This window comes from Arvicanthis niloticus, chromosome 27 (genome assembly GCF_011762505.2).
Source record: "Arvicanthis niloticus isolate mArvNil1 chromosome 27, mArvNil1.pat.X, whole genome shotgun sequence".
In the NCBI taxonomy this organism is placed as follows: domain Eukaryota; kingdom Metazoa; phylum Chordata; class Mammalia; order Rodentia; family Muridae; genus Arvicanthis; species Arvicanthis niloticus.
Genome location: NC_133435.1, coordinates 13,906,631 through 13,933,320, shown reverse-complemented (window position 1 = coordinate 13,933,320; position 26,690 = coordinate 13,906,631). Strand labels below are relative to the sequence as shown.

At 39.5% G+C, this 26,690-nt stretch overlaps 1 protein-coding gene across 4 annotated transcripts in view; it reads right to left on the bottom strand.

Annotated features, from left to right (window-relative positions):
* The window catches only part of Vps13c (vacuolar protein sorting 13 homolog C), a 148,204-nt gene that overhangs the window by 42,543 nt on the left and 78,971 nt on the right, over positions 1–26,690 (bottom strand). For all 4 annotated transcript variants that reach the window (XM_076926172.1, XM_076926169.1, XM_076926170.1 and 1 more), the window contains 20 exons: positions 26,570–26,649; positions 25,575–25,634; positions 24,588–24,750; positions 22,533–22,646; positions 21,377–21,480; positions 20,869–21,036; positions 18,778–19,082; positions 17,608–17,755; positions 15,841–15,991; positions 13,889–13,998; positions 12,249–12,418; positions 10,852–11,099; positions 9,639–9,868; positions 8,689–8,781; positions 5,470–5,835; positions 5,052–5,138; positions 3,705–3,854; positions 3,272–3,536; positions 1,338–1,498; positions 202–323 (listed from right to left, as the gene is read on the bottom strand). In XM_076926172.1, the coding sequence (XP_076782287.1) occupies positions 202–323; positions 1,338–1,498; positions 3,272–3,536; positions 3,705–3,854; positions 5,052–5,138; positions 5,470–5,835; positions 8,689–8,781; positions 9,639–9,868; positions 10,852–11,099; positions 12,249–12,418; positions 13,889–13,998; positions 15,841–15,991; positions 17,608–17,755; positions 18,778–19,082; positions 20,869–21,036; positions 21,377–21,480; positions 22,533–22,646; positions 24,588–24,750; positions 25,575–25,634; positions 26,570–26,649 (3,295 nt within the window). The remainder of the gene's footprint in view (positions 1–201; positions 324–1,337; positions 1,499–3,271; positions 3,537–3,704; positions 3,855–5,051; positions 5,139–5,469; positions 5,836–8,688; positions 8,782–9,638; positions 9,869–10,851; positions 11,100–12,248; positions 12,419–13,888; positions 13,999–15,840; positions 15,992–17,607; positions 17,756–18,777; positions 19,083–20,868; positions 21,037–21,376; positions 21,481–22,532; positions 22,647–24,587; positions 24,751–25,574; positions 25,635–26,569; positions 26,650–26,690) is intronic.

The following is a 26,690-nucleotide window of genomic DNA, read 5'->3' as shown; positions in this document are numbered from 1 at the left end:
ATTGTACAAATGAACAGGCTTCACTATGATAGTTCCATATACCCTATGCTAACTGTGCACACTCACCTCTCTGAACTCCACCCCCAGCACCCTTCCAAGACCCTAAACGTCCTTAACTTCCTTGGCAGTGCTGCCCATCCATACCAGCTCTGCTGAGCACCACCCCATTTGGAAGCTAAGTACATGCACGGCCGCGCGCACCTATAGGAATCCAAGGGGACATGGAACTCTTCCTCGGGTCTGGCTATTCCAATGCGCTCCAACAGCTTAACATTCTTGACAAATTTGTAGATGATAAATGCTATCGAGAAGTGGTTTTTAATCTGTTGAAGTGGATATATAACTTTTAAAATCACTTATTAGTTAAATAGAAAGCATTAGCAGCAAACACATTTATTTAAGATCTAAAAAGCTCCTGCTTACTATTGGAAGGTATTCTCATTGGCTAACAACAACATTTAGGCATCTAAATAGGTGTATTATATATAAACACTAAACTTAATGTTTTAGTGACAGTTCCAAATCAGCACTGCCACATCACCTACATATTATATGTGTATGTAGTTAGTCTACACCACCATTAAAGATGTACCATGCATGAAGATTTCAGCCATGTTTTCTCCATTACAACCTCCCATCAACACACCATGTGACAAAGAAACGAGGAACGCCATGGAAATCTTTTCCTGACTGCACTGGGATCTAACAACTTTAAAAGTAACAGGGTCCAAAATGAGGATGAGTCCAATCTGTGTGCATGAGTCGGGTGGGGAGAAGTGTTCTTTCCACTGATACATACTGCAGCCTATAATTAATGCTGAGAAGACTAAAAGGTTCAGCATAACCAGAAGAGTAGAAAAAAAAATGTTTATATAGATTAAACTGCCTTTCTTTTTCTTTTTTTTACATGAGAGTAGGTCATTCCAAACACCTCACACACACTGGAAGAAATACAGCCTTGAGTGATGGTATACTAAGAGGCTATGCTACTTGACAACCATAGTTATAGTCTCAGTTTGAAATGCCTAAAGAAACATAATAATGTTTAGATGTTTAAGTTTCAAATTGCTAAAGAAAAATACTAAGTGCTTATGGATTTGTGGCCAGTAAAATAAATAAATAAATAAATGGACTTAAATAAATAAATATTGCTTTTCAAGTCATTTAAGTTAAACCACACTAACAGAGTGGGGTAGCAGCAGAATCTGCTTCATTTTGGCATTTATTTCTGAATAATCAGAGGTACTTGAGCAAGTTTTACTACAGCTCCCAATCTCAGCTAAATGACTGAACTCTGCCTGGCACACCCAAGGGGACACATTACCTGACAGCATTACCTGCAGAGGCGAGCGGAGAGTGACGACTTTATTGCCTTCTGTTGCATCAATCTGCACCAGCACGGAATCCGAATGGCTGGCACTGGGATTCCGCACATTATACAATCGCCGGCCAGGCCTGGCAACAGGAACACTAGCTACTTCTGTATAACCATATGGTACTAAAGAGGAAGAGAATTAAAAATATTTACTTTTTAATAATAACCAACCCTAGACCTGGAGAGATGGCTCAGCAGTTAAGGCCACATGTTGTTCTTGCTGAGGACATGGGTTTGATTCCCAGCACCCATATGGCACCTCACAAGGTATGACATGGTTATGTTTTCTCATCATTAGAAATATGCTTTTCTAAGCCTCTGAGATTAAAAGAAAGAAAAATAAAAACAATTACTAACATAAAACTTTTTCTATAAGCAATGAGGAGGTAAGTGTGCTAAAACAAATAGAAAAAAATCATCCTGAGAGAGGTAACATGGACCCAGAAAGACAGGTATGATGTATACTCAGTGTAAGTGAATATTAGTCATGAAGTACTGGATAACCATGCTATAAACCACAGACCCAAAGAAGCTCAGTAACAAGGAGGGCCCTAGGGAGGATGCTTGAATCTCACTGAGAAGGGAAAATAAAACAGACACTAGATATGGATAGAGGGAGGGGACTGGTTGAGGGAGTGGTAGGAATAGGAACAGGAGGGATAAGGTGGGTGGAGAAGAAAGGGAGAGAGTCCTGGGAAAGACCTGTAGACTTGGGGGGGGGGGGGAGGAGGCAGATATCCAGGACAAGCTAGAAACTTAGGACAATGAAAAGTCCCAAGACTCTGTGAGAGTAACCCTAGCTAAGACTCCAAGCAATGAGGGATGTGCAGCCTGAACCAGTCATTTCCTGTAACCAGGCAAGACTTCCAATGGAGAGATTAGGACACCAACCCAGTCACAAAACCTTAGACGCACAATTTGTCTTGCCTGCAAGATGTCCGGGGGTAAAAGATATAGCAGAATTTGAGGGAAGGGGCAACCAATGAATAACTGACCCAGCTTAAGACCCAGGCCCTGGGAGGGAGGCAGCTCCAGACACTATTAACAATATTCTACTATACTTGTAGACAGAAGACTGGCATAACTGTCATCAGAGGTTTCATCTACCAACAGATGGAAACTGATACAGAGACTCATAGCGAATCATTAGGCAGAGCTTGGGGATTCCTAAGGAAGAGGGGGAGGAAGGATTGTGGGAGCCAGAGGTGTTAAGGACACCAGAAGAAAACCTACAGAATCAACTAACATCTACAAAATAGGGGGTCACAGAGACTGAAATGCCAACCAGAGAGCATGCATAGGACGGACCTAGGCCCTCTGCACATATGCAACAGTTGTGCAGCCTGGTCTTCATATGGGACTCCTAAAGCGGGAGCAGAGGCAGTGTCTTACAACACGTTAGGGGATCTCTTAGGGAAGGGGAGGTGAGAGGGACTAGGAGCAAAGGAGGGAAGGGAAGCTTTGATGGAGATGTAAAGTAAATAAATAATTTAATAAAAATATTGAGCAAACAAAATAAAATAAAGTCCAACATTTTTATTATTCTTTCAATTAGATAATAATTTCCTTGTTTTTATAATGGTATCACCACCATGAATATTTTAGACTTCTGAGTATGGTCACTTTTCTCCTTTAACTGAATGTTAATCCTTTCTGAAACATGATACTTATTATTTAGGGCATAGTAATTAATAATCAAGTTTTATAAGGTGCTTATTAGATAAAGTCTATCTTATGTTTAGAAGAAACCCAGAGGTGAACTATCAACTACTTATTAGAAACCCTGACAAATGTCTCCCAGGGTATCTTTGGGAAAATATTATTGGATGATTTATCAACAAGGCACTGCCCCATCCCTGGGAAGCTCTGAAAAAACAGAAAGCGCAGCATACATACCAAAGGTCAGTGTAAAGAAAGTGCTCTCCTGCCGGCTCAGGATGGACAACTTCCCTTGACGCGAAGGTTCCAGGCTGGCATATTCCAGCTCCAAATGCTGACCAGAGCCCACATCATAAATGTCACTCTTCTCAGGGGAACCCATCACCCTGAGGTTACGATTGGGCTGCACCTTCATGGGAACACCCAGGGCATTTTTGACTGTAAAAGGAGCCCTGTCTTTCAGAGAGTAGTCAAAAGTAGAAGCCGCTCCCTCAGAGAAACCCTGCAAAGAACACAGCCCAGTAAAACCTCAGCAATGTGTTTCTATGAGCACTTTACCATGGCTATCTGTTTGCTGAAGTTTATTTTGATGATGAAAAAACAAAAACAAGCCATACATGTTTCTTTCCTAAATACTATATGAAATGTTCTAGACTAGAATCACACATACTTTTGCTAAATTGTTGAAAACATTAAGACAACTTTTGGATATTGTGATGTTCATCGTAGCTCCTGAAGAAATATGAACTGCTGTTTGTGGCTCAGGAATAAAGTCATCTCCCGGCATCAAACTTTTATCCTGGATCGGGTTCTTCTTTACCTAGGAAGATGAACAGCATACAGAACTGATCAGCCAACTAGTCAATGGTAGCTTTTAAAAGCTCAACATGGAGGGATCCAGCTGAACTGGGTATCTTAGAATATAGATCCTCAAGGTCTCATTGCCAACCATATGTGAATCTCTGATTCAGCAAAGAATGCCTTCTCCCTGCACACAGGCCATGGAAAGGAAATACTCAACACACTCCAGAGAAAGCCTCACAAGTCAGCCCCATCATCTGACTCCTTGCCAGGGCAAGCTAGCTCCTACAACAGTTCTGTGTTAATTAGCAATGAAGGTGACTCCAAACTCTCAATGGACTCTAGCTATAGGAGTCATCTGGAGATAAGAGGATTCTTCTTACTACTCCTGGACAAATAATATGGTAAGATTTTAGAGCAAACTTATTACAAATAACATTTTCATTCCAATAGCATCTCAAAACCTTTGTTAAATATCCCTTTTCAGTCTCATTATGCCAGAGAAAGGCAGACCAGATACTATCTCTACTTTAGTCAGAAGGAAATGGGATAAAAGGTTAGTGAGTTATCACGTTTAAAAGAAGAATTTGCTGCAGCAGTTTCTGTGTGACCCCTCCAATGACCACAGAGAGGTGAGCAGGAGCAGCATATCTTAGTCCTGCGTCCCCAGAAAAAAAAATACCTCCATATCAAGGATTCTGAGAAATGTCAAAGTCAGAGTTCATCATAATATTAATTCTCAATTTTTTGGGAGGTCACACCTAAAAAAAGATTGCTGCATAATTCAAAAGATTCTATTCATGAGTTTTATCTACCAATATGTTCTATATTAGAAATGAAAACTGAAAAAAATATTTTAAAATAATGTGCTAACATTTTAATGGAAAAAAAAATCTTAAAAATATAAATATGAATAGAGGTTTGGACAAATGTCCTAAAGGCCGGCAATAAGCAGATGAAGTCTCACTTCTGCTACACATTCAGTCTGCTGAACTTCTGTATTCAGTCTCTCAAAAAAATCAATTGTACATTCATGAGAAAATAGGATTAAAGAGCTATGTGTGCTGTTTCACTGTTACTATGAAAGGAGTTATGGCCTCAAGAACTTTAAGGAGTTCCCTGGGCCCTAGACCAAATTTTGAAAATCAGTGAACTTAAAAACTCCTATAATAGGATAGCTCGGCATCACACTGTGCAAAAGCGCTGGCTTCCTTACGTTAAGCTTTAAGCTCCATGGTTTTTTCCCCTCCACTCTTTCAATCAGTGGCTCCCAGACGGCATGGGTTTCATTATAATAGTGAACCTGAAAAGGTGAAGAACTTCAATTACTTGATTGTTCAACATTAATCATATAATTATATAATCAATGGGAAAAAGTATATTAAGCTACTGTTTTATATTGGAAGACATTTGAAAACCCTACCTTAAGAAGCATACACAAAACACGATGTAGTTCCCCCTTCCCGTTGCTCTACTGTTATGAATTATTATGCAAAAGACTTATAAGAATAATGATCACAGGTAATTCTACACCATCACATTAAACATTAGATCATGCACTTGCTATAGCCATGCATCTTAATTCTGCAACGGTACTTTCCAGCTGTGCTCTGGAGGTGCCCATGTGGCCATACCTCCAGTGTCATGTCAGCAGCCGCCGCCATTAGAGAAGTCCAGTTTTTAATGTTTCCAGAGAACTTGGACTCTGCCAATAACAGGGGCACAGTGCGATGCCCAAGGCCACATTCTAAGGTGACTTGAACTGACTCCACAGCAACCACACAATTTTCTTCTATTGGTGGTTGTTCAAAGTCTCTGAAATTCTCTGTTACTTCTGTTGCCATGTCAACCCCGAGAAACCAAGAGTTATAATCAGTAATAGATTTGACAGCCCAGAGATTGTCTGTCTCCTTAGCTGTGTCTTTGCATTCATCTTCTTTGGTCTTTGGAGACATAGCAGCCATGATTGTCATCACAGTATTAAGGATTATAGGTGAGATCTTTAAAAATGAAAGCAGAAAAGTATTTAGAATAGATTCCTTCCCAAATGAGAATTAAAATATATGACTTAAAAGTTAACAATTAAGTAACTTAAATTTAAATACACTAGATATTCCTGAAGAAAGGAAAATAAGAAAACAGGAATTCAACTAACTACATAAGGATTTCTGTTCGGGCTGTCTGGAATTAAGTAGTTCATGTTGTATCCACAGTCAAAACCCAATGGAGAAACTGAAACTGGTAACTCAGAATCAGATGATGTCATCACACACACACACACACACACACACACACACACACACACACACACACACACCCAACTTTTCACTATATTCCTAGTTAACTTAACTAATCAAGATCAGAAGCAGGAGGCTGAGATGGAAGACCATTTTATTCCACCCCACGTCCTAGGAAATTACACCTGCTCATCTCTGGAGAATGTCCTGGCTCAGTCTCACGCCTATCTCTGACACAGCGCTATACAAATGATAACCTTTAATCCACCGGATATCCTCAGCCCACCCTCAAAAAAACGCCAGCAGCACAACTATTTTAAAGCCAAACCTAGGCAACTCATTGCTGAGTTAAAATCCCTGGTAACTTTCTAGCATTCTCCATTTAAATTCAAATTCTCCTTGGCTGGATGCAAAAAGCGGCTTGTGAGGCAGTGCCTGCTCAACTGACTAGCTAGAGTTTGAGACACAGCAGGGTAAGTAGAAGGATTCCTTTACTGTTCTTTCAGAATGAAGACATTACCAAACTGAGACTCCTGCACATACTGTTTGCTAACCTATCACCACCCAAGGCCTTTATTTTCCCTTGCCTTATGAATAACACCTACTGTTAGTTAACAGATCCTCAGTCTTACACTCTACACACCATGTGTCCAGCCACAGAGGCCCACCTTCAAAGCTCTTCTTGAGTTCAACTTCTTCAGACTTTGCCTTTGTGCATACCTCCAGTTCTATATGGATAGGCTTTTCCCCCTCTTCACCAATCATCCAATTTCTATCAGGTCTGGAAACGTAGTTCAGGAAGCTCTGCTTGCAGATAGCTTTTCCTATGCACTGGCTTGTAGGCAAGGCCCTTGCTTTTCTCCCAACAGCCCCTTGTGCGTGCTGCCTGCACGAAAGCTGTGATCACTGACCTCCTTCTTTTTCCTCTGTGTGTCATTAACTGTTTCCTTGCTAGAACTGTTGATACCCAATGCTCTACACAGAACATTTTTACACATAGTAAAGGTGACAGTGTATGGCAGAGTGTAGTAGCACACAGATCTAATTGCAACACTAGGGAGACAGAGGCAGAGGGATCTCTATGAGTTAAAGGCCAGCTGGGACTACAAAGTAAGGCCCTGCCTCCAAAATAAAAAGTTAAAATAAACATTTTAACACACACACACACACACACACACACACACACACTATTATCCCAGCAGTTAACCTAGTGTCTTAGAGAAAATGCATATGAATTCAAAGAGGTTTTGGTCCACTTAGCGCTCCATGTATTTAAACTGGAAAATTCTTTATTTAGCACAACACAATTTAAGACAATTTAATGAAATACAACATTTTAAAATTCTGGAAGATGTACTGTTATTTATACAATACTACAGACGAAATACATTTAGCCTCGATTCAATCATTATCTGTCTCTGACCTATAAAGCAAAGCTCCTCTCACTACTGGCACAAACCCCTTCATGTTTTCCATACTCTGCATTCTGAACAGAATGCTCCCATATTTTCCACTCATAAATGGGCACAATGTCAAGCTTAAAGGTCAGACTGGGAGATGCTCACTGTGTGAAGTGCTCTCTGTGAAAGCCACGAGAACCTGAGCCCTGATCTCAAGCAGCCACGTAAAAGGCCAGGTGTGGCAGGATCTGTGAGCTGCTGAACAGCCAATGCAACCTACCAATGAAGTACAGGATAAATAAGAGACCTCATCTCAAAAAAATAAATAAATAAATAAGGAGGAGAGAAATAAACCGAAGGCCAACTTCTGCCTCGCCATGCACACACCACACACAGAGTGATAAATAAGAAAATGAACAAACAGAATCTGAATGCTATTAGAAAAACTGGAGTTTCTTTTTTCTTTCAATACTTTACATACTGGTTTAAAACACAATAAATCCTCATCTCACATATATACCTGCCGCTTGCGTATCTGCAAGCCAAAGAGAATATCTGACCAAAGTTATTGAACGAATCAAATTAAATCGCAAATAAAAGCCAAACATAAACTACAAATAATCACATCGTCATCTCTACCCTTTCTTTCCCATCCATCTCTGCTCTCCCTTCCTATACAACCCCCCCAGCACACACATGCAATAAACAGAAAAGAGAAACTCTCATAATTTGTACTGATAAGAGGTATTAATATAGGCAGGTAGAATAGCTCAGTGGATAGTCTTGGCATGCAAGCCTGTCAACCTGAGTTCAAGCCCTGGGAGACACAGTAGAGGAAAGAACTGACTCCAGAAAGTTGTTCTATGAACTCTACATGGTGCCAATGTATACACACACACACACACACACACACACACACCCGTATCCACAAGCACATGCATATATACACACACATGGTAATAAATAAAAAGGGTTATAAAGTTATTTCAAAAAGTGCTCTTTATAAAACAACACAAATAATCATGTATATTAAAGAAAAGATGTTTAAGTGACAGGATTTTTTGAAAATCCTGATTTTCAAAGTTGTGCCCAGCAATAATACACAGTGTGGGAGAGAGACACCAAAAGATCCTGCTGCAAAGCACTGAAAATATATACTACAGCATAAAAGTAAACATGAACCTTCAGCCAAAGAATGCGTATGAGAGGCACCAACCTTAATTACAAATTCTTTAACCACAACATTTATGTTTTGTTTCCTTGAAGCCCATGTGCACTTTTCCATAAATAAAGAGCAGGGTTGTAACACCTAGATAGAGAAAAATGAAAGTCACGTTTCCCCAGTCACAGACCCCTTACCCAGCACACACTTGTAAGAGCTGGCCTAGCTTCAGTGCTGCAAAGGCACACCAGCTGATGCTCTTAGTGACACTCAGAGCTTCTGTACCACAATTCCACACCACTGCGGCAGTTCAAGGACTTTAAGTAGACCTGGAAAACGTCTTTACTCCAAACCCAAAAGAAGGAATAGGAATGCAGGTTTACTATCCCAAAGCCTTTCCTTCTTGCTAGAACATCTTCTCTCAGTGTTCTCAACCTCCCCAATGCTGTGTGGCCCTTTAAGGTAGTTCCTCATGTTGTGGTGAACCCCCAACCATAAAATTATTCTCATTGCTACTTTATGACTATAATTTTGTTACTGTTACAAACCATTATATATATATATAATATATATAATATATATATTACACATATATTATATATATCATTATCTATATATAAAATGATATATATGTATACATATATATACACACATATATATGTATACATATATATCAATGCAAAGCATAATTTAAATTAACTTTTAACAACAAATACAACCATCTGTCTTGGTCACATGACTCCAATTATTTTTTTTTCATATCAAGTTTACTGTTTATTTTTTTTTCCACATCAAGTTTACTTTTTCATTCACTTATTGGCCTTACTACAAGAACAAATAAAAAGCTGGAAAAGTTCATTTGGAGAGGCTCTACTTCTGTCACTAGAGGCCAGGTACTACTAACACCATCAAGTGTCAAGCAGAGCACTCTCCCTCCTCCCGGCAGAGCCTGTGGTGATCCCACCCTCGCACTTGCTTCGCCACCAGCATCCAGTCTTTCTCACCGTGGTGATGCTCTTCCCTCTCCTTTCTCTGAGGAAAGGGCAGGCAAGCACTTTCAGGTCTCTCACGGAAGCTTCCATCATCTGCTCGAGTTTGGACGTTGAGAGGGAGAGGTTGCACTGGAATGAGGCCGTGAGAGCAGGAGCATCGGCCTTAGTCAGGTTGGCAACAAACACCACTTCTGGGTCAGTGATCATGGCCTTCAGAGTCATATTTGGCCTCACAGAGTCATCTGAAGAAACAGTAGGGCAGATAACATTTAATGTAAGTTTTCACGATGGGTCATGTATCCATTGCTGATTTTATTAAAAAAAAAAAAAATACAATTAGAAACCAAGCCAAAGTCGATCACTCCTACTTGGATCTTTTAGAAATGACATGGCTTGGGAAGCTTCTTGGGATGCAATTCAGGTGTGTGCACATACAAATAGACACACAGTGTTAAGTAATGCTGTGGGGCAAGGAACAGAATACAAGAAAGAGCTGCCAGAAAAAGAACCTCTGCTGAAGGAAAGTCACCTGTCACCAGTTTACTTCAGTCTCACCCATCAGACACTCTCTGTGCCACATGATCCACAGTACAAATGTGCAGAAGTCAACATGACCACTATTCAAAACGTCACAGCAAATGGGAAAATAATACTCCAATCTTGCTGATATATGTTCGGTTTGCCAGGTTTTACATTAAACAAAACAAAAGACCTGACCTCAAAGCAATTTAAAATTCAACCTAGAAAACCACCAACCCATTTGATCAAGCTGGAACATAAAAACTGCCACGTTGAAAATGGCTTCCTTCATTCTCCTACTACAGGCATTCATTCACAGGCTTCCTCAGAGTCAAAGGTCAGACATGCTTTGTCCTCCGCTGTCCCAGCCTCCTCCTTGTCTACTGCCCACCAATGCACTAGAATTCTTCAAATAATCTTTGGATAAATGACTCCCTTTGTATAAAACAGTACTCTGCCCCTGGCTGGTTAACTCTCTGTTTCTGCATGAGGAAAACCGAATGGAGTCAGAGCAGCAACTGCCCCATCACGGAGCATGCTGTTGCACCTCACTTAAAAACATTGGCTTGCTGGAGTTTTACAAAGAACATGCTTAAATCGAAAAGCCTAATTTTACCTGCTCAAATTCTCCACCTCTTTGTTCACCTGTTTCAAATTTTTGTTAAGATATAGACATCTTCAGGACAGACAGGTAAGTTCTCCTAACCTTTCTCCATCTTGACTCTTCCAGTGGCAGTCTGTCTTGATGGAATTTGTATCTCTTTGGCAATGTCTTCTGGACTCTGTGGCATAGCGTTGATGAAGAAATCGGCTACGGTCATCAGAAACTCCACACTGGCGCACACATACAGCTTGTCAAGGACGGCATCAATCTGACTTCCATTTTTATCTTGGCTATAACTCACATCAATCATAGAACTGTTGCTGTCCTGGTCATTCTTTTTGTCAATCATCCTGAAAAACAAACATGCCATTCACTATCTGGCCCCTCTTCTCTGAATAAAATAATAAAGGAATGAAAACGTTCCCTTGCATCTTAATCATCTTCCTTTCACCTTTCAGTTGCTGGGCTGATAGAAATACAACAGTGTTAACTGGAACCTAATCACCCAATTAGAAACCAAGACATGGCTGCCTAATCTTCAAAGAAAGATTCATGTGATTAAGTATTATGAGATATTCTGTAATTATAATACAATTCCAGGAAAGCTGAGGACTACTGAAAATGATCTTGAACAATTAGAAATGCATTAATGCAGTTCCTCAAAATATAGCATGACCTCTTTATTCTACTAAATAAACCTTCCCTGAAAGAGTGTATCTATATAAAATGATTACCCTATAGAATTTACTCCCCAGGGCTTAATGTAACCCAAACCAACAAGTGTTGATCAGTCTACAATGATGGATCCTACACACCCTTACGAGTGCTGGAGACATTAGGCTACCAAACAAGACGATTTATCAACCAATCACGATTGCCTATAGAGTTGTGAACAACCACCCGGGCCATAAAACTTATAACCAAAAAACTTGGTTATGAGATAGCACACGTTTTATGTGTTCAATTCTCTGAAAAACACAGCGTTCAACAGAATCCAGAAAATAGTCAATGGTACCAAAGTTTAAATAGCAACATAGTCTTTCATACACAAAAAGTACAAAATATGACACATAACTTGAGAAATTAAATTTCACACCAGACTGATACAAGTTCATTTTTCAAAATAGGTTGATAATATGGTGGTGCTACAGAGTATATTACTGATGAAAAATTAAATAAATTCTGCAGAATTGTTTTGAAAGTCAAAGTAAACAAGAAAACAAAGGGATGCATGAATTTAAGGATTCTAAAACAATAATGATAATTCTGCCTACTAGCAATAATCTGGAAAAATATGTTACCAACCCATGTGGATTTAACCATGAAATTAATAAATTCTTCTTTCATTTAAAGTTTGAGGCAGAGGAATCAGAGAGGGCCATTTGCAACTCAGTTCTGAGAATATGACCAAAGGCTAGACTCTCTGAGGATCTCACTCCTCACAGTGGCAGGCTGGCATCCACCTGTAACTCTGCATGGCAAGCTCTGATCTGACAAACCTGGATGTCGCTCTCTCAATTCCTTCTCGGAGATCATCAAGAGTGCACGTCTTAAGTTTAAGGCTGACATTCATAGACCCGTCCTTGAACATCTTCCCAGCAGAAGCCATCAGGTGTAGTGTGAGCTCACCCAGACGGAAACTGTCATTATGAAATGAAAGCCTGGACTCCTGTAGTAACATTTGCCAAGCAGAGCAATACAAAATGTTTAAATATTACACGAGTTCATGTAAGCACATTCCTTAACTCAAAGCTTGAAAGCAAATCAACTCATGAAGTTTCTAAGTGCAGAATCACATATATGACACTGAAGACACAAACACAAGTGAGTACATGGGTGCACTCAGGCATCTGTCTGCACCCTGGGCACAGTGGTCACTACTCAACATGTGCACTGATTCCACACAGTACAGTGAATGCAAGGCACTGTGAATGATAGAATTACTGGCAAACAGATTACTTTTACCTTATAAACACAGACACACAAACTTGTGTAACTATCAACAGAAATGACCTGTTACACAGCTGATGCCTGTAATACACAGACATTTCCAATCAATCCCTGATACAGATGGTCTGGAATGAGTACTTTCTACATAAAGTGAGGATCATGTAGCAAAACATTCAATGTTTCTAAGCAAAATGAGAAGCTCTAAGTGGCTCCATGAGAATCAGCAAGGACACAAACTGTACCACTGCCTAGTACAGATAAAGCCACTGCAATACGTGTATGAGGTAAAAAACAAAGTCTGAAATAAAGCAGTGAGAAATGACAGGAAAAGCCGGATATTCACCAAAAGAAAAGTGACAGTGGGCAGAGTCTGAATGAGTAATGTTAAAGAAAGAAGCCGAAAATGGCAGCAGCATCTTAAGGCTGGAACAACAGACAACTGTCCTTAAGCGAAATGAAGAGTGAGTGTAACTTTCACTGTCAGTAAAGGCATTTGCTGAGGCTTGCATGAACACCACAAGATAGAGATTTAAACAGCTCAATGCATAAATGACAGATACTATCACAAAGCTCAACTGTAGAAATATATGAATATTGTATAACTTCTAGAAACTATAAAGTGCAAATTAGCATATGAAATGCACATGAACATGGATATAAAATCTATAATAAATATAGATTATGGGTATTTATATGACATGTTATAGGCATTAAAATATGACATAACTAATTTATAAAATAAAAATATTTATTATAAGATATTAAGCAACGCAAAGTGGCTTTCTAAAGTACTTTGATCTACTATATAGATGTTTATCTATGACTAACTAAGACATAATCATAAAAGGCTCCAAAGACAGTATTAAATTATTCTTCCTAAATAGTGATGACTACTGATGCATTAAATTAAGCACATGGCCTGTCAGTCACATGTAAAACTTCTCTGTTAATGATGGATAGAATGCATTTGCGACTGTGTTACTGGAAAGAGAAAAACCCTATGCACATTTTCTTAGCCTGGCAGGATTAGAATCACAGCAGCCTACAGACCCAAGCACATTTTTCAGGTCAAACAGTGGTTTGTAGATGCACTGGATTCTATTAATAGAACAAAAAAAAGCCAACATTCAAAAGCTGAATACTCTCAAGACCAAAGGATTTACCCCTGGCACAGAAATGTCCTCCTTACCTGGCAGCTATCACTGTTGTAAAGGATGATGGAAAGAGAGTCAAAGTGGAAATCAAACTGAAGAGTGACAGTCTGGTCCCCAGGAGGCTTTGGGTCCGTCAGCTCTTGTTCTGATGGTTCAAACATGAGTAAGAAAATCACAGAGCTCTCATGGAGGTACATTATTTTAAACATTTTAAAGCTGGGATGATAAATTATTATTCCAAATTTACATCATATTTAAATAACTCACCAGACAATAAAAATGGCAATATATAGTGACTGATCACTATATATTTAGTAAACGGCAAAGTATCAGAAGTAGACTACAGAAAAAAATGATCTTATAAATAATATCAAGACAAATGTTTGAAACGTTCCTTCAAAGTAAGACTAGTTTCCGCAATAACCACAACATGTTTGTCCTAACTGGTTCAGACATGCTCAAGACATTATAAAACTGAGCATAGAGTGAAGTCAAACACTGCTTAGACTGAGAAGCTGGCCAAGGTCTTCAGTGGGCTAAGGACACTCTCCACAATCTTTAACACATCTTAGAAGAGAAGATTAGCACACTAGCAGAACATGTTGGAACACTGACATGAAAGGACTCCAGAAGGAACTCCATTTTCCTTCCTATCTTTAGACAGGCAGGATACATAGAACAGATCTTGCTTCAGTACTCTGATATAGCAACTCCACAATCCTTTTGGCAACTACGGGTCATTCTTTAGGAAAGGCACCTCAAGTCGCCTCAAGTCATCTCAAGTCTTTGTAGGCTGGAAAAAAACTGGGGCTTTGGCTCCATGATTTCAGAAAAAAATTTCTGTCCCAACCTTCACTGTATTTGAGGTTTGTGTCTGAACACATTTGTATTTTCCCAGGTGTCCCATTAACCAGAAAGTGAGAACCAGAATCACAAATGTGATCACAGCCAAATCCAACAAGACCATTACTCGCCAAAGTTTGTTCATCTCCACAGTGTCCAATCTAACTTAACGACAGCCTACTTATCTAGCATCTGTCCACACCCAATATAACCCAAACTCAAAGCAGCCTGGGCTCATCTGTTTGAACCAGAAACCTCTTTTACACACTCTTAGAATCCCAAAACATGCCTTGCAATAGAAGCAATGCTGATACCATAACAGTAATCACTGATGGCAGCTTCAACAGTTAACTTGATGTCCAGAGTCTCATAAAGCACACAGAACATAGAGGTGTTCGTGGGCACAAAGGGTCCTTCATCTTGCTTTAGTTGTGGAACTATCACCTACTGACTATCTCATAAAACATCTGCTGGCCACATCAATGGCTTTAAATAATGGAGAATGTAAAGCTGGGGCACCCTGGGGCTCAATCCGCAGAATCCTCACAGGTTTGAGGCCAACTTGGCTACACAGTGAGAGTCTTCCTCAAAAACAATAGGAAAAGAAAGAAAAATAACTGAAATTATATTCCATGAACCACTTTAAATGGCTGAATTTAAAGGGCCACAGAGCTCTTAACACATTCAACTTTAATAATCCAAACCTGTCCTGCACACTCAACAGCATCATCCTCCACTAAGGCCAGGCATAGCGCTGCTACTGTAAGAGAATACCTTCCTTCCTCATGATTCAGTCAGCATACCAAGTCCTTTCTCTCTGAATTATTTGGACATCTTACTACACTGCCTGCCTGCTCTGAATTTTCTCTCAAGGTAGACCATCTCAGTGCCCAGTGAATTTAGCGTATTTAGCTTCCATAAGCCAGCCACAAATAATCACTATGCAGGAAGAACAACTGATCCTCCCCTCACCATAAACAACGCAGACAACCTGCCCTGGGCCCTCCAGTAGGCAGCCCCAGCTCCATCCAGCAGACCTTCCATAGTAACCACTAAGAATCCTTTTACCACACGCTGTGCTGGAGAGCTAACAGAACAATGATAGTTTTTCAATACCGACACAAAAACCTGCATCAGCCTTTACCTTTAAGATAGTCAGGCCCACTCCGAGTATCTCTCTTCACTCTTGCAGCCTCCTGTGCATACTGTGCAGGGCTTGGTTGTGAAGAAGCTTCCCCAAGGTTTTCCAGTAAAATTTTCATTAAAACTGTCAAGTCATCTTGACTGAGAGCAACCTGAAAACCATTATAATTTGTTTATATAATGTAAGAAAAAACACAGTATTATGCCTTCATAGCCTTTAGAGACGAATGAACGATTCATCTATTTTTGAGAGAGAGAGAGAACATGCACGTATGCTGAGACTACAGGATCAATAGAGACATGTCTCCAGTGCGGCTAGATCCTCTGGAAGCCAATGCCCTTCCTGCCTGAGCTGGGACCACACCATGATTTCCTAGGCCTCACTCCAGTCTCGATCCTGCCCCTCTCTCATTTCACCTGGTACCAGTGTCTTTGCTATGGTGTGCTTCCCTCCAAGCTCAATTCAGTTTCTGACCTCTACTAGAACTGAGATGTCCTCATGGTCTGCAGCTCTGTTCTCAGCACAGACACAACTGGATCTACACAAAATCTCTGTTTATCTTAGCAAGCAATAGTACCTCTTGTAGTCATATCTCACCCAAATACTGAGTACTTTCTAAAGCTGCCATGCATACCAGGAAGGCAGCATCTCTCTTTCACCGTTTACAAAAGGATGAGATGAAAAGAAAGAATAAAAACCTCAAGACAGATCTGTATCAGCTCTATGCCTTAAGCTCTGTGTGAGCCAAGTTTCTAAGCTTCTTTAATGAAGGTCTTTTTTATCTTTAACAAAAAGGTGTTAATAATAACACCTTTGAACAACGTGAAGCATCCAGACTGAATGGGACTGCCAAAGGCTCTTAAGATTCATTAGTTCAAGCTTTGCTTTGAAGCTTCTCATCCTTCTTGTTCAACCGTCCCTCCCCACGGCACACACAACAGTACATACAAAACACATGCATACTCTTCAAGCACTGTCTAACTTCCTGCCTGTATGATGACAGGGGACACGAAGCACCGGGTAATAGCCAAGAACCTTTTGCTTATCCCAAGCCCAGCCCTCTGATAACAAATGTGGCATCTACTTTAAAACTTCCTTGGGTGTTCATTCCTACTTGTGATGTTACTCAAGGTGACAGACCTGCCTACAGACTAGCCAACTTGAGAAACTGCATCACCTATTGCCCTTCCATATATCTGGAGGACAATGTTGAGAGGTGACCCCAAGGTTTCTAAGAACTGTCCAAGTAATCTATTGGAAACACACTGCTGGAGACATCTTCTGATATTTTTCCTAGTTTAACACTTGACCTCAGAAACCCAGACAGACCCAAATTATACCTCTGAAAATACTGCTACTTCCCAAATAAATGCACATGCCTACTCAAGTAACTATCTCTAAATGAAAAGGATCCCTATACACTGTAATACTACCCAAGCTGTTGTGCCTCAATACATGCAAATCATGCATCAATAAATATCCCTAAACCTAGAGAGAATGCTTTTCTTTTGAATATAGTATCTAAGCCTCACTTTTAATTCCCTGACAATTTCACTACATTGAGAAATTATTCGAATTTTCCAAATTAAGCAAGATATTTTCAGTAGATCCCCACAAGCCACATCCTGCTTTTACCAAATGCCTAAATAAAGTGGAATAAGGGACAGTGTGAGACAAGGACAGCCTCACTGCTGGTTTTCAGACACACCAGAACTACGCTGCCAGCAAGGCAAGCCTACCTGCACTTCCCACAGTTTGCAGACTCACCTGCATAGGCTTAAGTTTTCCTTTTATCTCCATGCCTGGAATCTGTGTGTACCATGCTGCCGACAAATTCCGCTGTATGGACAAAAGCATGTTCACCGGTTTTAAGATTTCAATGTCATGCTGAGGTGAGTCAGCCTGTAAAACAGTTCTGAAAAAAAAAACAAAAAAAAACAAAGATTTTTATAAATATCTACGTACTTTTAAATTTACTTAAAACGAGCACTGCCATGTTCCAAATGCCTTTATAACACTTCCTAAACACTTAAAAAAAATTGTGATCAGAATTATTTTAGAACATGTTTCTAGATCAGATTTATATGCAGAACTACTAAAAACAATAAACTCAGATAAACTTTGAATCAGGTCTGAAGAATATGTCTACTGTCACCAAGACAATGTTGTGTAAGCAAAGGCCATACCTTGCCAAAACTGAATCGTAAGAAAATCACTGTGCATTTATCCCTTAATGTGGCATTGTTATTTCTCCAGACTCAAGGAAAAAAACATATCAAGTCTACAAGTTACTGACCATATAACAAGAGCCATTTCTAGTCTCTCTGCCAAAAAACCTTCACATAACCAAGTAAGTATTGCTCCTCAATAGTACCAAGGCTTCCCTCTGTGATTCAGGGACTCTGGGATGCAATGCGTAACTGAAAACTAAATGTAACAAGGTTTAGGAGTGATTATCTTAAATTGTACTACAAACCAGGAAGGTCTCTCCCACAAAGAGAAATAAACAGCTATGTGGAAGTTAGGCTAAGAAAAGCAAGCGTTACTGAGCACACTAGAGCTCACATCTTGACATCACACCTCATTGTGTTGACTAAGCTCATCTCAGACTTGTGAGCTCATGCCCCACTCACCTCAGCATCCTGAATGGGTGGGAAAAGAGGCATGTGGACCGTCCCCATTTTCCATTAGGAAAATTTAATTTTATAAGCATTTTTTAAAGAATGCAAAGAATAACCACACTATAAAATTAAGACAAAGCACAGGCCCTACAAAGCACACTGCTATTAACCGCTGGCCGGAAAGCAGTAGTCAAAGTCTCCTGATTAGAATAAACAAAGGTGAGAGTTATGAATCATCACAGTAGTTACTTCAGGTGAAAAAAATTGTATGGCAATGAACAGAAAATCAACAAACAGCCCCACAACACACATGTACCTGGATAGCTTCAGCTGAGTAAGCTGGACGCTCATCTTGTCGGCCACTGGGGGAAGAGCGAGCTGCTCCACAGAAACCAAGCTAAACTTATTCTCAACTCTAATCAAGCCTAGATCCGCTATAATGACATTAGGTGACACAGAAGACTGGGGAATAGTGATGACAGGTGCTTTCAAGTCGATGTCCATCAGGAGACGGAAGCTCTTCTGGGCCAGGTCCTTCACACTGGATGCAGCTTTCTCTGCAGCCTGGACTGTGGCGGTGCTCAAGGCTTCCTTAGCAGCTTGGAAATTGTTGAGGAAGCTCTGTTAGGAGAGAATGACAGGTAGACAGAGTCTCCCAAGGAAATGAAAGGGAAGCTCAATGAAGAGCGCACAGAGAGGAACGTGATTTATGACTTAAACACCATTCTCCTCAGAATAACCAGGCACCTAAAATCGAAATTTAAATGATAGGATATTGGACAGCACTCTATTGCAAAGCAGACTCCACTCTGTACTTTCAGGTTGCAAGAACAGAACTTGTTTTCAGTGATGCCTTAGCAGCTCGCTCGTGAAGATTTTTGTAATGTACTACAGATATGCAAATATAGCTGTCTATCACCTTGCAATCATTAACAGGAGTCAAAAGTTATTTGTGGTTAAGACACACTTCACCTCCATTTCAACTGAAAATGAAGGGTTTTCCAAATGAAGAATCTAAAACCAATCTTCTTAGCACGTATCCATTAATCATACAGAGTGACTTCATCTCTCTCAATACCCCAAGATACATACATTCTAAAAACACAAACATGATGGTTTAGGTCTAAATGGATGAACAGTAAGCTCACAAACTGGCAGGTTTAAACTCTTCAGACCAAGATTTGTAAGGACCCAGTAAAAATAAGAATTTTGTGGCCTTGTTTATCACAAATATTGTCAAAACTAAGTTTCAATATGACTTTTAGGCATTCTGCCAAACAACTAATATTGAAAAGCCCTAAATTACAATATCAAATCATACAAACAATAAACTACATAAAATAATAGCTAAGTATGGTGATGCAAACCTTTAGTTCTCAGCACTTGGAAAGCAGAAGCAGAAGGATCAGGAATTCAAGGTCATCCTAGGCTACACAATGAACTTAAAGCCAGTCTGGGCTATATGAGATCCTGTGTATTAAAAACCAAGTACTAAAAACCAAACAGTACATACCTGTGTATGTGTTTGTGTACATACATAAATAAAAATAAAATAGCAAAAAGTACTTTAAAAGTACTATGAAAATGTTAGAGAATTACAGATTTTATATTCGAAACAATGACTAAAGCTTGCAGTTTGGGGCCAGCAACATGATTCTCAACTGGTAAAGGTGCTTACTGCCCAAGCCTGGCAATGTGAATTTGAACCCTGTAACCCATGAAAGTTAGAAGAAGAAAACCGACTCCACAGTGTTGTCCTCTGGCCAGCAAACAGGATGCTGTGGCATGCATGCCCACACATATCATTCATGTGTACTCACACACATAAGTAATTTTAAGAAACAACTGCCATTTGCTTTCCCAGCATTTAAACGATTTACTTAATTAGAGCGTTCTGTTCAGAGTTCGGGTGTTTGCACAGCCCTTCATTATGTCTGAATCTTAAATGCTTGTCAAGGAACCTGTACTGAGGATCGGGCTACCAGGCTGCAACACAACTGACAGCACCAGCACCATGACCATTCGAAAGGAGGGCCTGGTGGAAGGAAGCGTAGTCACTGGGAGCATGCTCTATATGAGGACACTGAGACCTGGCTCAGTCTCTCCTCTCTGTTTCCCGGCATCCATGAGGTCACCAGTCCTGCCTAGCACATGCCCTCCTTCCGAATGGTCTCCCTCATCTCAAACCCTAAAACAAGAAAGCCAAGCAAAGGAGGAAAAACTCTTTATTAATCTTCAAGTCCAAATAAGTCTTTTCCTGTTTTGAGCTATTTATCTCAGGCATTTTGTCAGTGATGAGAGGCTAACAAACAAGCCCTAGTAGTGAAAATTTAACTGTCTTGGTTCAGATACATAGCCACAATATTTATACTTAGTGAGAAATAAAAACAAGTAGAAATGAACTTACCAAGAGAGACATAAAGAATTTATGAACATAGACAATCTGAATACAGCCCACTTTGAGACTAAGTCTGCCATCCACTTTAGACATATCTCTATAATTCTCTCCTTCTGTGGCATCTGGATATAGACTCATCTGGAACCGGAAGACTTCATCTCCCAAAATAGAGACGGCCTGACATTGCAAGACAATTGGTTATTATGTCAGAGCTATAGACCCGTACTCTCTAGACCCTCAGAACACTTCCTGACCACAGGAGCCTGACAGGTGAAAAAGCCACATGGAAACTCAACATCATTCAATACTCTCCATTTCTATAAATGTCACCTCATTAATAAAGTACCAATCTACCACCGAGCTTCCCAGGAATTACTTTTCCAAATCATTACACATGACCCCCCATCTTTGTCCACAACCCCAATATGCCCCCAACATGTTGGACAAATATCAAATGTGTAGTGGCATCTGGTCCCCAAAAGCCACACTTCAACACAGAAATCAGTTTTGTGATTACCTTTTTGTGAATGGACAGTGAATCAACATTCATAACTATGATATTCCTAAGTCTGGCAAACACATCAGACTGCTTCGGCTTCACAGAAATAGAGGCATCCATTCCTACAGAAGAGACACCATTTACAGATATTTCCTTTTATGTAAGTAAGCTTAAATGCACTAACATGCAACTGAAATACAAGATAAATAAGAATTACTATGGAACATGTTAACACAATCACCTCCCATGTATGTGGTATCCAAAAAAGGCTGAAGTACTTTTAAGTCAGCATACTCCTCATACATAACACTTGAAAAAATTTAAAAATAAAACCAGAATATTTTAGATAAATTAGTGACATACTCTCTAAAAACATTATGCTATACATTGGTTGGACCAGAGCCACTCCCTTGGGGAGACTTAGTATTTTCCAATGCACTTCATAAACATGTGTTTTTAAAACTGAAATAAATGAGCGTCCCCTTACAGCTTAGAATTATTCCTACAATAATTTATATCTATGGCCTAATCTTCTAAAGTCAGAAATTTGCCATGCTCATTATATCACAGACAGGAGATTGCCTACAACTAAGACTTGGTAGTGTCTGTTGAATACGGCTGACGTTTCAAACTTCTGAAGCTGCTTATAACATCAGATGCATTTGTTCACACACAAATAAATATATAAACATCACCCTCACACCAATCTTTACGGGGGGAAGTAAGGAACAGAAAGCTAAATTAAAATGCTCAACATTAGCCTGTGGTTAGCTTCAAGGTCTGAGCCATACCATACTTCTAAGAACTTACTGTATAACCTGAGGCTGAAGTCTCAACTCACAAAAAGTTTAAAATGTCTTTTACAAATTAATTTTGCTAATCTATATATGTTCAAAACGCAAGGGAAAACAAAGAATAATGACTTCTATTTTTACCCTGAGAGTTACTATGATACTCACCTAAGTCTAAAGTTCTCTTATTCTGAAAAGGAAACCACAATATAAACCTTATGCTTCAGATGTAATCTGAAATTTTTTAAATGGATAATGAATATCTCAAGTCAGGAATAAACCATAACAAGCTTCAAAGCACATTTGTTCAAAGCTCGCATACATTTTCAATACAAACGAATCCAGCCATCTTTCCAATATACAATGTAAAAAGAATTACTTGCCATGTATTTTAATTTCCGCTATGTTACTCTTCTGATCACAAATGAAGATGTTAAAGGCATTTAATTCAGCTGTGACCTTCAAATCAAACATGTCACCCTCATAAGAGCTGGGCACTGAAAAGCATTGGAAACCAGAGGTCAGCGTTGTGTGATGCACAAAGATGAGAAAACAGTATAGCTCACCAATAAAAATCATATAATGTACAAAAGGAACCGCTGACGTCTCTGTTAAGGCAATATGAATATGGATTTTGCCACTCAGTTAAAACCTAGCATTAAGAATGCCCTTCAGTCATGAATAAGGGCAACCACAACACCTTGATGACACCGCTCACTAGGTGACCATGCTCCTGAAGCTGTTTGTGTCTCCCAGGGGAAAAGAGGAAACCCTCTAAATTAGAGTCTAGAAACGGGTCAGTACAAACATTTTAATTAACCACATCACATACTAGATCAAAGAATAATTTGTGAAAATTGAGATAAGCAGTCAGTGAAATTCATATTATTTCTGTATTATTTATGTTCTTTACATGTTCTTTAATGAAAAAAAAAAAAAACTCGGTTTCTTTAGATTATATGCCATGGATCCTTAAGTAATTCTACAACAGGGTCATTAAGAAAAGCACATAATGTGTTAAAGTTTATTTTAAAAAATCACCAAAAAATGTGTATACAAGAAAATAGTCAAACTGAGAATATTAGAAAATCCCACATTCAAGAGGCTAAAGTGGAAGGATTACATGAGTTTGAGGCTAGCCTGAGCTATACAGTGAACTCAAGCCAGTCTGGGCTACTCAGCAAGATGTTATTTCAAAATAACCAAATAAAGGAAAGAAGAGAAAAAAAAATCACCATTAAATGGGTTTAATTTTTTTTTTTTAGGTCCTTACTAATTTATTTAGAATATGCTTTCCCATGACTCTGTCTTACATGCAGGAAACAGAACTTTCCTATAAACAGAAAGCATTGGGGCTCTCAAGTTTTAATCCTAACAGTATAGGCTACTTGCTGTTTCGGTATCTGATACAGGATAAAGAAACCATAAAGTCAAGTTGTGCAGTAAAACCAGAGAACAGTTCAGTTGGGCTAAGGTTGCCTGGACATTGACTGTAGCTTGAACACTGGCCTTGCGTTCACTCAGACGAGCTATGAATGGTGTATGCATATGTTATAAAGAGATGAAAATGCTAAGAAAACTCTCTCTTAAAGATCCTAGCTTGTTAAGCACATTATGATAAAGAAGTAGGAATTCCTCCCATTTAGGAGGCTGAGGCCGGAAGAGCAAGAGTTTGAGCCTAGCTTGGGATACACAGCAAGACACTGTCAAAACAACAAAGAAGGCAGAATTATGCTTCTAAAGACATTATTTTTTCTATAGTTTTAAAAGTTCAGATCCTTGTATCAGACTGAAAAATTTTAGGGCTAAAAATTTTATACTTAAGATATCAGTAATATAGATATGATGCAAGCTGGGAATAATCAGAAATGTCTATAATTTTTAAAAGTAATTAAATGTTTGAATTAAAAATCAAGTACATGTCCTTCATTCATTCAGTATTTTATATCCAAATTTCAAAATACAAGTAATGTATGTGGTGAACATAGAGCAAGTTCTATGTGTGACTGAAAGAGACAAGAGGTCAGAGGTCAGGCTGAGATCAGAGGTCAGGCTGAGATCAGAGGTCAGGCTGGTGCCCCGAAAGGACTCAGCTGCTGGGCACAGCAGCACTGACTGAAAAGGGCCTCTGTGACTGAGCGTGACAGCCACCATGTTTTAACTTCTTACCTTCTCACTGTTACTAGACAGGAAGCTGAAAGACGCATCAATGGTAAGAATCTACAAATTCTATCTCATGTAAGAGCCAGAGAGTGAAATCCACTGGAAGCACATGATTACTAAATGTTAATAAGCTGGCATGCAATCCTGGAAGAACGGAAGCTGCTTTCTTCTGAAGCCACCCTCATCTGTTAGACACTGTGTTCATCGAGGTGTGGACATTTATCCTAGCTGCAAATAGGAGTTATTCTATGAGAGCACATAGGAGAAACTGATACCGGCTTTGATGGCAAGACTTCTGGATTCCCCAGCAAGTGGCTTTAGCTCAGATTCCTTCTCAGAGGAGGAAGAGTCAGAGGATGGAACAGCAGATGACAAAAAATCCATGAGGGAAAGTAAAGCTTCCAAATGAAGCATCAAGTCCAAGGACGAAAACGAAACCTAAGACAATGAACACCAGAAACAAGAACTTCAGGGATATTCAACCATTGTGGGACCAGTCATGCTGATGGGGATACAGTCATGCCACTGAGGGTCAGTCATGCCACTGGGAGTTGGGGGGAGATGGTGGTCATGCCACTGGGAGACAGTCACACCACTGGGGGGACAGTGGTCATGATGGCACTGGGGTCACAGTCACACCATTGGGTTGAGTTTCAATGTATGTGACTAACACAAGAATAGTCTGACCCTTTCTAAACAATTAAGAATGAATTACTAGAATCATTTTAATCCTTTTCATTACTATTATATGTCAGTCTTTACCAGGCAATAACCCAATGTTTTGCCCGCTCCCAGTGAAGACATTAATTCTAATCTCAACCAAGCTTGAAGAGTCTTAAATGAAGACACAGGAGTCTTCCTACACTGACTATGTACGCCCACATGGACTGTGTGTCTATACTAGACTGTGCACTATCCTCATCCTTAATCTTACTCTAACCCTAAAGCCAACACAGAATTCAAATGTTCAGTGCTGCCAGCAACATCAGCCCAAATAACTATGTTACACTAAAGTAAAAAAATTCCTGAAAAATAAAGGCATTTGTATATTCCACAAATAATTTTTCCTTCACATTTTAAAACAATCTTTTCAGAAACAAGTTTTGACAAGAGCTTTACTTCAATTCTCTATGCACTAATTTTACATCTATTACTACTGCCTCCGATTCTAATGTTAGATCCTACATCTTACAACTGAAAGTGACATCAATCTCCATTAGATCTCAAGAACCTAGTCTTAAGATGAATGACAAAAGCCTTACCTTCAGCTTCTGTTTGGTGTTATCATGAATGGTCTTAAAGTCTGGTCCATCACTGTCTGCCTATAAGCAATTGATAATTAAACCACTTAGTTAAAACCACTAAAATTTCACACATTGAAAACACATATTTTACAACCTAAGTATGCTAAGAACCAACAAGGATGTTCCTTATGGGCAAATAAGAATATGGCCCCAAAACTGACCACATTAATATGCTCTACATACTGGAGATGCAAGATCTCAGGTTCCTTAGTCTACTCCGAAGAAGATGTCCGTGCATATAATTGGGCAGGCCCATCCAAACGTGGAAACTGCTGCTACTTAATTTATAGCACAGCTTGCTTCGGGACATGGCTCAGCTTTGATGTTCACTCCTGTTTATTCAACTCCCCAGGGAAGCTCATTAGGTTAATGGACTATAAAGGATTTTGATATATATAAGATTATATTCTATAATTCATCATCAACCAACTAGGACTGAAAAACTTAGAGAAGAATTCAAATGCCAAGTCTGAGAGGAAAATAAGTAATTTCATATATTTAAATATTAATCCCAGAAATGAAATGAGATTCTGTGATGCTTAGCTTTAATTGTCAAATTCACAAAACCTAGAGTCATCTGGAAAGCAAAGTCTCAATGTAGGTTGTCTACATTGGGCTGGCCTGTGGACATGTCTTTAAAAAGTTTTCTTCAGGTAACTGATATGGGAAGACCCAACCCACTGTGGGCTACACTATTCCCTAACAAGGGGTCTTTAATGGTATAATAGTAGAGAAAGAGCTGGGCACAAACAAGCAGGAAACACATATGTGTTCATCTCTCTCTGCTCTTGACGGTGATGTGTGATGTCACTGAGTGTTTGAAGTTCCTGTCCTAATTTACCCACAATGATAGACAGTTGCCTGGAATTATAAGGTGATATATCCCTTCCTCCACTAAACTGACTTTCTGTCAGGATATTTATCACAGCAACAGAAGAAACTAGAACAGACACCTTGATGAACAGCATTTTCAGGAGGGTTCCATCAGACACATCAGAGGTGTTGACTATGTGCAGAGGCTCGCCTTTAGAATCTGGAAGGGAAAAGACAAGTCGGATCTGCATCATCACTTCA